At 46.3% G+C, this 16,295-nt stretch overlaps 1 protein-coding gene across 6 annotated transcripts in view; it reads right to left on the bottom strand.

The window, feature by feature from the left end:
• Positions 1-16,295, bottom strand: part of ACSF3 (acyl-CoA synthetase family member 3) — a 64,053-nt gene that overhangs the window by 28,744 nt on the left and 19,014 nt on the right. For all 6 annotated transcript variants that reach the window (XR_013989750.1, XM_081017813.1, XM_081017810.1 and 3 more), the window contains 3 exons: positions 15,875-16,029; positions 13,697-13,842; positions 8,434-8,546 (listed from right to left, as the gene is read on the bottom strand). Coding sequence is in view for 5 of the 6 variants with exons in the window: in XM_081017813.1 (XP_080873939.1) it covers positions 8,434-8,546; positions 13,697-13,842; positions 15,875-16,029 (414 nt within the window). In the remaining variant the exon portion in view is untranslated. The remainder of the gene's footprint in view (positions 1-8,433; positions 8,547-13,696; positions 13,843-15,874; positions 16,030-16,295) is intronic.

Raw genomic sequence — 16,295 nt, 5'->3', positions numbered from 1 at the left:
CAGTAGGGAGCTCTTAGTCGGTGCCCCCCTCCTGGTTTGACACGGCTACGTGACACTGGCCATACAGCACCTGCCATGCTGTGGAACAGGCACAGGCAGTTGGGTGCATAACATTCGGTATATGCTATTGATGCCAAGGATGGGGGGTGGAATTGACCAGAGGAGAGAGGTTAAATCCACATTAGCCAAGGGCTCACCAATGGCAAACCACAAGGCACCACCACCACTGCAAAGGTCCACATTCTCAAAACTGTGTGTGATCTATTTATGGAATTCACAGGCACAAAGTGTTATGACTTCCACAAGGTCAGATGGTTTAGACAAATTCATGGGCAGCAAGTCTTATTAATGGGAGGAAGATACGCTGCAATATTTGGGTTGCAGGTCCTCACCTCTCATGACTAACAGCAGTGCTCACCTTCTAGGTTCCAGCCAGCCTCTTCTAGGATGTCTTTCTTTGTAAATAGACACTCAACATTCCTTGGCTGCTCAGTCCTTCTTGGACTTTTTTTTTTTTTTTTTGCTGGGGGGGGGGGGGCTAAAAATGGTTTGTTTTAAAGTAATTTTTGTACTTCTGCAAACTTCAAGAGTTCTCCCAAGCTAGTTGGCACCTCCTTCTAGTTGGCCCCATTTTTGATTAATTTCTGTTGGCACTTACCACCTGAGTCTGCTGTGAGGGGGAGGGATGGCTGTGTGGAACTTCCCAGTTCCCCTTAATACCAGTTGCCACAGTGCCTTCATACCCTGCTGGGAGATTCCCCAGAGCAATCGAGCTGGTCTCTGTGGGAAGCAAGACACTGGACTAGATGGGCATTCGGTCCTGACCCAGCAGGACTCTTCTTATATTCTTGTGCATGCCTTGAACAAGAGTTGTCGTCCAGAGGATGCTGTCCACAGAAGTCATTCAGTTCAACCTTCTGTACAAAAGGAGAACCATTTGCCTGTGTCAGGACCTGTTCATGCCCAGCTCATCTGTCGGAATCAGAACTATGCAGAAGAACGAAGCAACAACCAATCAACGCGTAATCTGGATCAGGATACTGCTGTTATTCCACAACAGGATGGGTGTGACTGGGCAGGTGAAGAAATTGGTCACTTGCTGCCTGGCTGTTGCTGGTGTGACACCTTCTTCTGCCCAGCCACCTGTATTCCAACATGACTTCTTGCTGGATAGCTTCCCTGTTAATTCAGGACACTTTGCCTTTAACCTGCCTTTGCCTCGCCACACAGCTTCCTAGCCTCAACAGAATGATGGCGAAACCAGTCATACTACACAAGCTGGCAGAAATGGGACCCTCGCTTGCCAGCTCCCCACAGGGAAAAGTAGTAGCAGAGGAAGGCAGAGGCAGCCAGCCTCTTTTTGCCTTCTGCAATAAGCACACCTCACCTGTGCCCTGGGGCACAAGCGCCACTTGGCCAGCGGCATCCTGCCTGCTGCCGTGGCTCTGCAAGGGGTGAGCTAAGAGCAAAGGGGCTTATTTTTCACAAGGCCACCAATCCAGGCATCAGATAAAGCAATAAACTTTTAATCGTCTATTCTGGCAGATTTGCTAGTAGTAAAACGCTCAGCAGCACATTACCCATCTCCTAGGCAACCTGGTCCCTCATACCCATTTGTAATTAAAAATTCCCCCATAAGCCCCCTTTCCGCACAAGCGGCATTATCTCTGCTACGAGCTGCGTGTCCTGCAGCAGAGGCTACAGAAGGCAATTGCAAGGCAGCGCCATTTCCCTCCTGCTGGAGGGAAGGCAGATTTCAGCTCCTTGGGGAGACGACACCGAGGATGAGAAGAAGAGGGAAGAAAAAAGTCACCCAGAGCCCAGACTGTAATCTGCAACAGCCACATTTCACATCTGGCTTTGCAACGGTAACTTTTCATAAAGGAGGGTTAGAATAATGCAATCAATTCGCTTTTCATTTTGGGAGGTTTCACATTTTTAAAAAATGAAGGGAGAAAACGAAATGAGAAGAGGAGGAGGAGAAAGGAGAGGAAGCATACGGGAGAGAGATCCTAAATACTTGGCCCAATCTGTAAATCATCAATAATGACTTCATTTGCATGGGTAAAGAATCTGTAATGCAATAGCCAAGTGATCTAGTTTTTGTATGTATGTATGTATGTATGTATGTATGTGTGTGTACACACACACACACACACACACACACACAAATCTAAAAGCAGAGAGTCCAAACCCAATTTTTTGCTCGTGGAACTGAACCAATTTGCATTCCTCAAGACATTCAGTGCTCACAAGTGGGGAATTGGAGGCAGTTGGAATGACCCAGAAATTCCCATGCATGGTTTAAATCATTGTCTATTCTGTTTTAAAGAGGTGATTAATTTTAATTCACAGGCATGCCTCGGAGATGAGAGAGATCAGAAGAGGAAACTGTCATACTGGGAATTCAAAAGCCTGCCTATTCTTATGCCAGTCTATCCTTTATTTATTTATACTCTACTTTTCTGCTTAAAACACACACACACAATCACCACGTGGCTTATAAAAGGTAAAAACAGGCAACCCAACACAGCAAATGGTCCTAGGAAGAAGAGAAGAGAATACAAACAGCCGTCTTCAAATATCTGAAGGACAGAGGATGAAGCAGAAGTGCCCTGTTGCTCCAGAGAACAAGAGCAGCTGAGTGTAAAATTGTAGAGGAAGCAGAGTTAAGCATTAGGGTGTTGTTGTTTTTTTAAAAAAAAGCCCTAATGATAAGAGCTGTTTGAACGTGCAACTGCCTACCTCAGGAGGTGTTAAGTTCTCCTTTGCAGGAAAAACTTAAAGCAGAGGATGGACAAGCTACCTGTCAGGAGTTACCGTATTTTTTGCTCTATAAGACTCACTTTTTCCCTCCTAAAAAGTAAGGGGAAATGTGTGTGCGTCTTATGGAGCGAATGCAGGCTGCGCAGCTATCCCAGAAGCCAGAACAGCAAGAGGGATTGCTGCTTTCACTGCGCAGCAATCCCTCTTGCTGTTCTGGCTTCTGAGATTCAGAAAAATTTTTTTCTTGTTTTCCTCCTCGAAAAACTAGGTGCGTCTTATGGTCCGGTGCGTCTTATAGAGCGAAAAATACGGTATATAGTTGCATCCTGTGTAGCAGATCCTGCACTGAGCAGGGGGTTGGATTAGGCGACCGCAAATGCATTTTCTACTTCTTATGATTCAAAATCCCTGCCGTAAATGAACATACAAAATCAAATCCCAAATACAACAACACCTCCAAAAAACAGCAGAGCAGGTTAACAGAATGAAATCATACACTAAAAACACACACTGGAAAAACTAATGGCCTATGCCAATTAAAAAGACAATACCCTTCTGCATCATTTGTGGTGCCTCCTTCTTAGCATCCACAAAACCACCAGTCCCACAGAAAATGGGCTCTCCCAGAGGCCACAAGGCCAAGTTTTGGCTCTGGACCAGCCTGCTGCTACTCTCTCCTCCATCCACCCCTGCAGGGAAATGCCATCTGCTGAGTAATGCAGAATGCAGCAGCCTTTCATTGGGGGGAAAAGTCCACTTTGCTAATCTTTCTAACCAGCTCACCACTGGAAAGGAAACATTCCCTGCACTCACAATTTGCTAAATATTTAATCCAGCTCCAGCGCAGCTCTTCAAGATGCATCTTGGTGCATCCATTTGCACTGGCCTTGGAAAAAAAATAATGGAATCCAATATGAGGTGTGGCAGTCCTGGGCTCCTTGGAAGGGCATACTTTCTCAGAGGGACCATAGCTGGAGCACCTGCCTTGCATGCAAAAGGCCCCAGATTTTATTTATTTAATATTACAATTATATCCCAACTTTTCCGCCAGAAGCTCAAGGGGGCATGCACTGTTCCCCCCCCTTCCCCGTTCTATCCTAAAAACAGCCCTGTGAGGTAGGTTATCCTGAGAGTGTGCAACTTACCCAAGGGCACTCAGTGAGCTTCATGGTTGAGCAGGGATTTGAACCCAGGTCTTCCTAGTCCTAGGCCAATACTCTAACCACTAAACCCCACTGGTTCAATCCTAGCATCTCCAATTACGTAGGAAGTAAGGTCAGACTATTTGCACATCTCAGTTGAGGGGGGCGGGGAATAACATGTGGTCCTGCGCCCCACATGGACTCCAACTTCCACAGCTAGTTGTGAGGGATGATGAGAGTTATGCTCCTGCAACATCTGGATGGCCACAGGTTCCCCAGCCCTGATCAAAGCCAGTGCAGTCTGTTCTGATTGATAGCAGCTCTCCGGGGGCTCAGGTAGAGAGAGGCCTTTGGTGTCACCTGCTCCATGGCCCTTTCTTCTTCTTCTTTTTAAAAATGGGAGATGGCATGAATTAAAGTCGGGAAGAGTGTGCTCCGCCACTCATCTAGTCACATGTTGCTTCCTCTCTTCCTGAAGCCCCTGTAGCAACAAAACTGCTCACTCTCAAAAATCTCCCAGTTAGGAGACGTGGCATTTCCGTGCAGCTGCTGAGCCCGTTATATCTGCTGACAGCGCCCCACTGCCAAGGCTCAGAGTTCGGCTCTTGGATCTAAGCAAGCGCTTCTTTTCTTTTCCCCTTTTTAAGGAGAGGGGGAGAATGGTGGCGGAGTTTGGGGGGGGGCGGCTTTAAAAATAAACAAACAAACAGACAGACAATACCCGCTATGCTCCAAGAGTTTGCAAGCTCCTGCCAGCTGGGAAGCTACAGCCTATGAAATATGCATCCCAGTGAACAAAGCAAGATGAAATATCCAGAGCTGAGCAACAAAGAAGAAAGGGGGGATTAACCCTTTCCTGCCCCTCAATGCTGATAAAATTAGAGAGCCCCTCCAGATGTCCTTTTTATTGTGATTTTGCGTTCACAATGATTTGCGCTCACGATTGTACTGGGGCCAGGGCAGTTATATGTCATGCCGTTTGCAAAAGTTCCATAGCAGTCATGCCACTTCATTTCCAGTTGGGGAATGACTAGTGATTACCTGCTGAAATCCTGTACTTTTTCATACACAAATGTTCTGGGTTATGTTTTATTACGTGTTTATATGTGTTGGAAGCCGCCCAGAGTGGCTGGGGCAACCCAGCCAGATGGGAAGGGATAAATATTTATTATTATTATTATTATTATTATTATTATTATTACTACTACGTTCCGAGGCACCGCACGTGCCAGTGAAATCACTTATATTTGAAACACCACTGAAGAGGCCTGAAAACACACCGTTCTGCCCCAGCTCCATTCCGTCCCTTTATGTGACTTTTTGGATCACTTCTGGGTTTGGTGTGATGTCTGCGTGTGTAGTCACACACATACGGAACGTGTATAAATGGGGGGTGGGGTCTGACTGTACTGCCTCTGTGATAGGAGGCGGAGCACAGCCCTATCATGGGCTTATCCTCCATGAAAGTGTGTCAAATCCTCTTTTAAAGCCATCCAAGTTGGTGGCAATCACTGCCTCCTGCAGGAGTGAGTTCGACTATATATTGCGTGAGGTACTTTCTTTTGTCTGCCCTGAATCTTCCAACATTTTGCTTCGCTGGGTGTCTATGAATTTTACTGAGAGAGGGAGAAAAAGTTTTCTCTGTCCACTTTCTCCATGCCATGCATAATTTCCTCCTACTCACCTTTTCTCTAAACTAAGAAGTCCCAAAATTTTCCTCATAGGGGAGCTGCTCCATCCCCTTGAGCATTTTGGTTGCCCTTTTCTACTTTTAACTGCAGTACACAGAGCCAACATTTTCATATCTCCCATGACTCCACGAGCTCTTTCCCTGGCTAGTCACCACCAGTTCAGGCATCATTAACATATAGAATAAAACCATTTTAAATAACCATGATTTATATAAATATATGTGTGTGAGGAAAAACCAGGTTCCAGGCTAATAGTTATCACCCACTGCTTCTGTATTATAATCAAAAGAGTATTGGGCACCTTAAAAGCTGACAAATTTATTACAGCATAAGGTTTTGTGGACTCGAGACCACTTTGTCAGAGACATGAAATGACATCTGAGTTGCCAGGTATACAAAGGAGAAAACGGTAGGGCAGGAGCTGAATGGTAATGAGATGCAAAAATTACAGCCAGTGATAATTAAAGCTTAAATATCTGTTAAACAGGCACACTTGTAACCTTTTACAACAGCAATGATAATTGCTGAAATGATTATATTAACACCTTCAGTGAGGCAGGGAACCATTCTCAAGAGTTAAAGATAGTCATCTTAAAGGTGCCACAAAGATCTGAGTGTTTTTGCTACAAGACACTAATGCAGCTACCGCTCTGGAAATTTGTGCATTATAGTTTTCTTACTTGTATTATAAAGGCACTAAATCGCAATAATATATAATATCGCATAAAATATACTTTTAAAAGGAACTATTAGCAACAGCGCAGTGGGGCTTGATGCTGATCCTTGCCCTCCTTCAAGCGTATATCAAGGGCAAAAGTATGGGATGGAGGTTAATAATCACTGAAGCCAAAGAACCGCTGAAGCCAAATCGGAAACTGTGGATGGTGCCGAGGTTCAGAGTGAGGTTTCTCTAATGAAGCAAAGTGGGAGAAAGGAGAGAGAGGCAGCGCCAGCAAACTTCCCGCTAAGTAGCTTATTGATCTTTGGGCTGCGCCAGAAACTAGCTTTGCAAATGACATCAGCTCTTTTGGCACACTATCGCACGGCTCTCGGACTTCCAAGTGCAACTTTCTGACATGACTGCAAGAATCTTGTCCATGGAATTTAATCCTGTGGGTTAAACTTTCTATCTCTATCTCTCTTTTGAGAGGCAGGTTTAATTAGGGATCTCATAAACTGGAGGCAGGAATTACAGAAGCAAACGCTCAAGTAAGTTAGACCACGTCCAAACATTGGAGTTCTAAAGAAAAATCCTCAGGTGGAGGAAGGAAGTATTCTAAGCAACAACTGGTAATTCATAACATTTTTGAAGGACCACCTTCTACCACATGAGCCCATCCACTATTTCAAATCATCATCTGGGATGCTGCTCCAGGTGTTCCTTCATTCCTCAGGCAGCAACTAGGGACTGGACCGTTTCTCTGCAGGTGTCCCAATTATGAGGAAGAGCCATGGGAAGTGGCAGAGCACCTGCTTTTCATGCAGGAGGTCCCAGGTTCAATCCCTGGCATCTCCAGGTAGGGTTGGGAAAGACTCCCTGTTTGAAACACTATAATGCCACTGCTGGTCAGAATTGATGGTGCTGAACTAGATGGACCCTTCAGAGTCTGACCAGGTCTAAGGCAGCTTCTTCTGATCCAATTTTGAAATTTGCTTTGCAGATATATCTGCCAGGTGCCTACTTTTCTGTAACGCACCAAACCCAAAACCTGTTATTTTCTTGTGCTTTGGGCAAGCAGTAGCACAGCAATAAGATTTCTCTTGCTATTATAAAGTTGCTGCATTAGTGATAATGCCCTCTTGTGGATGTGGCTGATAGGGGCAGAATGAAAGGGGAGAGAGTATGAATTCCACAACCAGAAACCCCAACTTTTTCAAAGAGAAGCATTTTCATCACTTTGCATAACTTATTTTGGTTCCAGCCTTTAAAAAGAAAATGCAAAAAAATAAAATCGATGGGTTTAGGGAGGGGAGCAGCAGCGAAGCGAGGAATGGGCGGCCTGTTAATGTCAGCTCGAATGAGCACTGCTTCTGTTTGGAAATCACCCACAGCACAACCTCCAGCACAAGTGGACCTGGAGAAATGCATGATTGACCAAACTGCCTTCTTGCAAAAGAGATAAAAGATTAAAATCATTGGCTAAATTTGTAGAAATTTGTTCTGCCATGTATGGCTTTCTTTACTAGAAAAATGTTTATATTTATATTAGATAGTTAGATAGCTAGATAGATGAGCATGCCAGGCCAAAGACTAAATAAGTGATTTATGCAACCATTTCTTTCATGGCCAAGCTCCTCTGAGTTAACTTTCCCGGTAGATTCTAGAGTGCTCAGCTGGTCTTCTGAATGTGCTGGCATTTGTCCAGGTTGGGTTGAACCAAGAAACAACATTTTGGAGGTTCACCATTTGAATCAGTATTATAGTGGGAACAGAGGAAGCCGCCTTCTAGCAGAGTACTGTGAGCTCCGACTGGCTGTGGCTCTCTAGGGTTTCAGGCGGATAAACCTTTCCCATCACCTCCTGCTTGACCCACTTTTTAACTGGAGATACCAGGAACTGAAGTGGAGGCTTTCTGCATGCAAAGCAGGTGCTCTGGCTTTCAGCTATGGCCCCTTTCCAGTATTCACAACATGCGTTCAGGGGGCCAAGCCTACTCAGAAACATAAGCTGAGTTTGCCTCTCCACCTAACAAAAAGAAGAAAACACCAACTGCCCCCAAAGTAGCATCAGTGATACGTCACTCCTCCTGGCAAGGGGACCAAAGTGGACAGGAAAAAATAACCCTATCCTAACCTCTTTGCCCTTCCTGTCCTCTGCACAAGTTTGTTAATACCTTTGTGCCATTCTCATCGCCTTCAGCATGGATGGTGTAGGCAGGGCCTTCCTTTTGCGAGCTTTCTGAGGCTATGCGCACTTGCACTCCGGGCAGTGGAAGCCCCACCGACCCTAGAGGGAAAAGAAAGAGGAAGTTGAAAGCTGGTGGGTGGAGCAATTGGACAGACACCAAGCCCAGCACCAACCGCTAACAGCAATGGGTCAAAATGTGAGCTATTTAGATCAGGACATTTGCAGAACATTTCCTTGTTCCAGTGGAAATCCATTTTCAGAGTTCTCTCAACTGTGGCTTTCCATAAAAGCTCACACACTCACAAAAAACATCCTAAGTGTTTACTATTAAAGAAATATTGAACAGCTTTTGCCCAGTTTGGTTTTTCAATTTGAATCAGATGGCACAGCGTAACTCTCTTGGCACAGAATTTGGGAAGTAGTACAGCAGCACAGCCCTGGGTCCAGGACACAGGTCCAGTTACAAAGGGGCAGGCAAGATGAGGGCCCCAAACTGTGCAGAGAAACCCTGCTGGAGCTGGGGAAGTCAAGATGGTAAAGGCACAGCAGCAGGAGAAAGGCCACACACTTCTCATTTCACCCGGAAGTCATGCGATGCAGAGAAGAGGCAGGATAGCCCTGATGCTGGAGGGGAGTAGTGCACCAGCTTGCATCAACACCATGAGGGATGATGCAATGGTGATACAAAAGCCCTGAAATGACAGGGGAGACCACCAAGCAAGAGGCAGAGGCAGCTAAGGACCAAGGCTACTGCATACTAGCAGGGGCCCAGCAGAATTATTATCATTATTATGCCAACATTTATCAGTTGCCTTATACAAAAGAAAAAGTCTCAAAGCAACTTGATAAGATAAAATGCAACACACAAAAGCAATTTAAAAATCTGAAAAATTTAAAATGATCAACAACACACCAAAAAAATCAAATTCCCATCCAGTAACATAATAATGACAAGTCCTACCCACCTCACTAAAAAATGACCACCAGCATAGCAGGCAAAGGCCTGAGTATACCAAAAGGTTTTAACTTGGTGTCAAAAGACTGGCAGGGATGGTGTCAGGTGTGTCTTCCTAGGGAAAGCATTCTACAGGGGGAGGAGAGGGGACATACTACTGAAAAGGTCTGTTCTGGTGGCTATCCTTTGTACCTCCCTCGAGGGGGGCACACAGAGGGGGGCCCTCTAATGAAGGGTGTGGGCTGGCTCACATGTGGAGAGGCAGTCCTTGAGGTACTGTATTCTGAGCTGCATAGGGCTTTAAATAGGGCTGCCATATTTTTAAAAAACCCCAAAATTGTTGAGCGATTTTTCTATTAATTTGCCTAAGATCCAGGACAAAGTGCCGCCTTTCAGAAATCCCCCCCAGAAGTCCATTCCACCTTTGAAATCCCGGTAATGTCAGGGAAGATCCAGACGTATGGCGGCCCTACTTTAAAGGCCCAAACCAGCACTCTGTATTGAACCTGGAAACTAACTGGTAGAATGTGAGCTCCAACATCCCTATTGGGGTGTCACCAGTTGCATCCAGAAGACTGGAGTGCACAGTGCTGACCCAACAGCAGCTTTTTCTGTGGCTGCCTCTGAAGAGAACGACCATTTCAAACTTGCCCTTTGACTAACCTATTGACAATTGGCTTTGAAGCTGCTGCATCACTCAGAAATGAAAGAACTCCAGCCACCCGATCCCAGGACCTGAAGGCACTGCAGTGTTTTGACAGAGATTCCTCCAACACCAATTTACAAAAGATGGAAACAATGGATGGTGCATCTTCCTGAGTGAGCTGTACATGTGTGCCTGATTCACAACCACTGCATGCGCTCTGAAGACATGACAGCAATTTAATTATTGCAAAGATAGGGAGGTCTCTGTACTCAGACTATGCAACAATCCCCCCTCCCGTGCAGAGGAAAACCAACCGCAAGGTCTCCCATACTTTAATTCAGTCCCTATATTTCCAAAATAAACCCAATGTATAGATATATTTTAAAAGGAAAAAGCTACCCACTGAGAGCTGACTTATCGCACTCTTTCCAGAAAGGGTCTATTTTTTTTTCTCCCCTCCCAACCCAAAATGACAAACCTTTGAAAGCAGAGGTCTATAAAAGGCTGGGAAACGCTGACAACGTTAATTATAGCGATACCAGCACGACAGTGCAATTAAAGTCTTCGTGCAAAGACAATGACTCGCGCTCCTCGGGGCCGAGTGACATATAAAAATTAAGTCTGTATGGGTAACAGAGGGTCCAATTCGGCTCCCCGGTGATGCCAGGCAAAGATGGCCAGGGGGTGGGAGTGGAAGAAGAGAAAGGAAGATTCAATCCTATGCAGATGGAGAGATGTTTTGGTTGTTGTTGTTTTTTTAAGCAGCCTTGGCCTCTTCTGATTCTTGCCCGGAATCTCACCATATAAACCAGGGGAGAGGTCTCTGCGCCTGCCCCCTTTTAGTTTGTGAGCTCCTGGACTTTCGGCAAGCTGCCTGCCAAGCTAAGCATCAGCCCCGGCAACCCAAGACAGGCAGCCGTCAGAGAAGGGAGCAACCCTATTAGCCCTCCACCAGTTCTCCCCCCACCCCTGTTTAAGTTAGTTGTCAGTTCTTCCCTGATAAATTTAATTGGCCCTGCGGTCTGTGTCCTTTGGTATCAGGGGACCTGGATGCTGTTATGTGTGGTGGTGTCCTCGGAGAATTGAAACAGGCCAACGATAAGGCTCTCAGCACTCTCCCTGTCAACAATCTATGGAGTCCCCGCTGTAGGAGCTATTAGCCGCCTCTGATCTAAACCTCCAATTAAAGTGGTGATTAGGCCCAGTGAGGCATTCGCTGGCCATGAATTATTCATCTCCCTTCACAGTAACAACACCGGGGGGATAAGAGAGAGAGAGAGAGGAGGAGGAGAGAGAGAAAGAGTGTGTGCACACTGCAGAAAACAGAAGCATTTTAAGCAGGGTTTTAACCATGTACGAGCAAAGCGCTTATCTCCAAATCTTTCATCTCCTCTTCCTTCGGACAGAACCTCTCCTATACTTTTAGATCTCAGCACCTTGAGAACAGAAGTGTCAGGGCTCTACAGATGACAGGACATGGTCCCTGGAGCTAGGGGTGGAGGGTGGAAAGGAGACAACTGGGAGGCAGTGGAGAGGGAGGCTGGGGCGTAAATGCCTCTGCAAATTCCAAAGGCGGCAGCAGGAGAGGGGAACCCCCCCTCCTCCTATTTTGCCAGCACTCTAAAATAAACTCGGGATGAAAAATATATTGCACACGTATGTTACATGTGAAAAACTGGGCAGGGGTATGAGTCCTGGCAGCAGAAGACACAGGCAGATCTGCCTGCACACAACAGCTTCCCCTGTCATTCCAACAGAGAAAGCAGATCTGTGGGGAACATTCCTTTGCATGTGCAGAGCTGTATACCTGCCTTTGGAATGAATGAGACACCCTGTACACATCTGGGCACCCATTTGCCAGCCAGGTTCCTGAGAGAGATTATCCAAGGGCACAGGCCACAGGTTTCTTTGAGCGCCTCCTCTATCTGCTCACGCTCCTTCCAAACAGAGACTCACTGGAGTTGTTCTTTTAGTATGGAGTTCAGAAGTCCGGCCTTGCATAGATTTGCCCCCATGGTGAGGCTCCCTGGGAACTGACTTGGCAATACGTTTTCTCATGCTGCCTGACGACTCCATACCCCGCAGTGCCAGCTGTCCAGTCCTGAAGCTTTTGGTTGTTCTAATTATTCTCTTTTGTCTGTGTTGTGTCAACCTCAGCATCTCGCTCCTTTTTCATCTTTGTCTCTAGGGAGATTCTTGGCATGCATCCTACTACCGAACACAGCGCTGGAAGAGCGTCATGGCGCTGGAGCACTTTGATCGTGCCACTGCTGCTTAACACCTTAAGCCTGAAAAGCTGCAATCACAGAGCCCAGGATGCTGCCTTTCGCCACCTCCGCTGGGCAGTTCTAAAGAAACCCTGTTCTTTAGGTCTGCTACGACACGGTGGCTGAAAGAGTCTCCGGGGAGCAATATCCGCACACATAAGCTGAAGATGTGTTTGAGGATGAGAGTTTTGCTGGCCTGGGCTGCAGCATGTGAGGTTTTTCAGCTCACAGAAGAGGAGGAAAACTTATAGAAGCATATAAAAATTATACATGGCATGGAGAAAGCAGATAGAGAAAAGTTTTTGACTTTCTCTCATAGCACTAGAACTTGTGGATATCCAATGAAGCTGAATTTTCTGGGAAAACCAAAGAGCTCAGCACATAGTTAAACTACGGAATGCACTCTCAAATGAGGCAGTGATGGCTACCAAATGTGTTGAATCCTCTTTTAAAGCCATCTGACAAATTCATGAAAGCTGCCAATGGCTACTAGCCATGACGGCTACACTCTGCCTCCATGGTGCAGGCAGTATGCTTCTGAATACCACTTGCTGAAACCACTGGGGTGGGGAGTGCTGTTGAGCTTGGGTCCCACTTGTGGGTCATTAGCCAGATCAGCAGGGCTCTTCTTATGTTCTTATGTCTAAAGGGGCAACAGAGTTCTGCTCCAGCTGGGAATAAGCAATACAACAGGCCAGGCCAGCCTTCCCCAACCTGGTGGCCCACTAGTGCTTCCGACAGCTCCCATCAGAACCAGCCAGATCAGCTGTGATGGCAGGGTTTGATGGAGTGTTACTCCAAGCCAGCTGGCGGGACACCAGGTTGTGGGAGAGAGGCTGGGCTATCCTATAAGTTTGTGGCCTCCACACCATCTAAACTGGGCCTCCAGAAGTAAATAAAATAGATGATAGATAGATAGATAGATAGATAGATAGATAGATAGACAGATAGACTCTGATGCAATGGAGAGAGAGCTGAATGAGCACCTGGGAGGTCATACCTCTGCCTCAGAATCACAATGTGGCCTTGGAGAAGTTGCTTAGTCTCAGTCTCTTGCCTGTTCATCTACTGCAAGGATGGGAAACCTATGGTCCTCTAATGTTGTTGAACTCCAACTCCTGTTGGCTCCAGACAGCACAGCTCATATGTCAGGGATTATATGAGCTGGAGTCCAACACCATCAGGTGAGCCACAGGCTTTCCCAGTCCTGATATACACATTTAAACAGCAGTAGCAGCCTTATTTGTGGATTTAAAGGGACGAGGGTTTACCTGCCAAAACAGACCCTTAGTACAGTCCTGATCTGAAAGCACCTCCCCTTTTTTCTCCAAACGTACAGCACCTAAAGTAGGACAACTTGCAGCACTCGCTAGACTCTTACCTGGGATACGCGGGCCATGGAGTGGGTTTGAAAGCGCCATCCCAACTTCCGTCATCCCATATCTCTCCAACAGCGTGTGCCCAGTGATGCTCTTCCACCTCTCCAGGATAGGGACTGGGAGGGCTGCAGACCCTGACACCATCAGTCTGCAAGGAGGGATGCCAGCGAGAGTTAAGTTGCTTAACAACTGCAGAGCAGGATTATCGCCACAGCCGTTCAATATCTATTTAGAACCAAGTGCAGGGGCCTGCCGGATTCTGCTTTCAGCAGCACTACCTAGAAAAGGGGAACTCAGCATCATGCTACCACTCCCTTACACCTTAGGATGGATTCAGACAGGATGGACATGTCTGGGTGGGTAACCAAGTAGGATATTAACTGGGGGTGGTGAGAAAAAAACAATTTAAGATGACTTCGGTAGAGATAATGAATGGGGGTAATTGAAAAGGAATTGAATTGATTTGGAGCAGGATCTGTTGGGAAATTAAGTTGGGGTAAATGAATGGAAGAGAAACTGATCTGGAGTGATCTGTGGTGGGCTGCAGGTTAATTGAAGAATTGATCTGCGGTGATCTGGATGGGAAATCAGTTGGCTTGCATTCTGTGATATTAACGTTTTAAATGTGAATCTCGGCCTACAGTTTAGAATATCCATGTTTGCCTCTTTGGGCCCTTCCCCCAAAACTTCTGCGTAACTAAGTAATAGACCTGGTTTCCTGCAAATGCAATACAGGCTGCAAGAAGTGCTGGTCCCCCGTGAGCACAGGAACAGCCTCTGGACAAAATGTAACCGAGAAAAAACACCTACATGAGACAGCCACCAGGAAAGCAAAACGTACTGGACAGGCTACTCTCTAGGGCCAGTCTTGCCCCGGAGCAAGACGTTCCCTGGCAATCGCCCCACAAGCAGAGAAGAAAACAGGGCGGCATTTGCTGCTGCAAAGTGGTGACAGCACGATGAGGGTTGGGCACCTGCCAGAACAGAAAAAGGGCTTTGCATCTACATCTTGGAACCCAAACCGAGAGCAGAGACATGACAGATGGTTTTTAACAAGATAGTAGGAGGTTAGCCTGGAGAATAAGCTGGATCCCTGGCTCTTGTCTCTCGGAGGGCAAGCTGTACAGAATCATGGGCTCAGTGTCACCAGATTGGAAGGCGACCATGTAGCTCAACATCCGCCCCAGAAGCAGAATATCCTGTCCCTGAAGTATCCCCTGCCAGGTGCCTGGTTCAGCCTTCTGAAAGCCTCCTTCCGAAAGAAGGAAATTGTCTGTGGTGGGCAGTTTAATTCACCGCACAACTGCAAACCTCCTTGGAGAGCTTCAGAGTGGGGGCCAAAAGAAGTGCCCATTGGAATCTAGGAAATCAGATTCTGCAATCTGTACCGCAGCCCCATGGGTCCCTGGACTACCCTTTCCCACAGCTCTCAGAAAGGGCCTGGCAGGGGACATGGAAGAATTTTAATTAGTTCACATTTAAAGGCAAATCTACCTAATACACGCTTTCCTAAACAATATGTGAGAACTGAAACATGTGCATTTTTCCACATTTTGCAATGCAGTTCTCCAGCCATGTAATGTGTACAAAAGTGTATATACTGGGGTAAAGTGTCCATAAAACCCCCCATATATTAGTGAAAATAGCATTTTTGGGGGGAAACAGCATTGCAAAAATGTGCATTTAAGATTGGAAAAAATGAGAAAAAGAAAGGAGTCTGCTAACTGGCACGCCTCCCTCCCATGATTTCACCCTCTTTTCCAACTTGAAATCAAGGTGCTCTGCCTGCTGTTGGAACTGATCCCTTGGCCCATGATGTGGACATCACCCACCCTCCAGCAAAGGTAGTGTGCCTTTGCTAAACTGAAGGAACGGCCTACATCTTAATTCAAGGCAGAACCCATCAGCGTCAGATCTGGGATTTGAGCATGTGTTGAGGATTGTCCTCTGTGCATTCAGAGGGGCTGGAGGTGACCTTAAGCACATGCAGAGAGCCTTCCTTTCAACTGCAACAAACCAGTACTAGCCTCTTAATACAGAATAAATTAGCCCATTTCTGGGATAGGATAGGGTGGGTACCTAGGAAGGGATAAAAAGTTACCATTATGCAACTAAATTCAAGTCAGGGCAAGAGGGAGAGGAAACATGGCTGTGGCTTTGGCTCAGGTAGGACCACCTACCTGATATTTTCCCGGCAGACAGCATGAATGAAATCTTGGACGTGAGGCTGTCGGAAATGCTTGTCATAATGCTCCATCAGCTTGGCATAAATGGTGGGCACTGCCATGAAGACATTCACCCGGGGAGCTTGGGGTGTCAGAAATGCCTCCCAGACCTGGAACAAGGACACAGAAAAGCAACTTGTAAAGGCAATCCAACAAAGCTAAACAATGCTTCCTGCAAGGGTCTCTCTGTCTCCTTTATCCCGGTTGAATGTGTGGGAATCCTGCCCCAGGTCATTTGGAACTTTCAAGGTTAAAACTGGCATATAGTTGTGTGTGTGTGTTTATTATTGTTTCTGTTATGGTGATTTTCACTTTTTAATGGTTGGAAGAGAATCTAATAATTTTTTTTTTTTTAATTGGCATTTTGAATTGGGTC

Source organism: Podarcis pityusensis (assembly GCF_964106645.2).
Source record: "Podarcis pityusensis genome assembly, chromosome: 8".
Taxonomy (NCBI): Eukaryota; Metazoa; Chordata; class Lepidosauria; order Squamata; family Lacertidae; genus Podarcis; species Podarcis pityusensis.
Note: the sequence above shows the minus strand (reverse complement) of the source record. Positions and strands in the feature narration are given on the sequence as shown.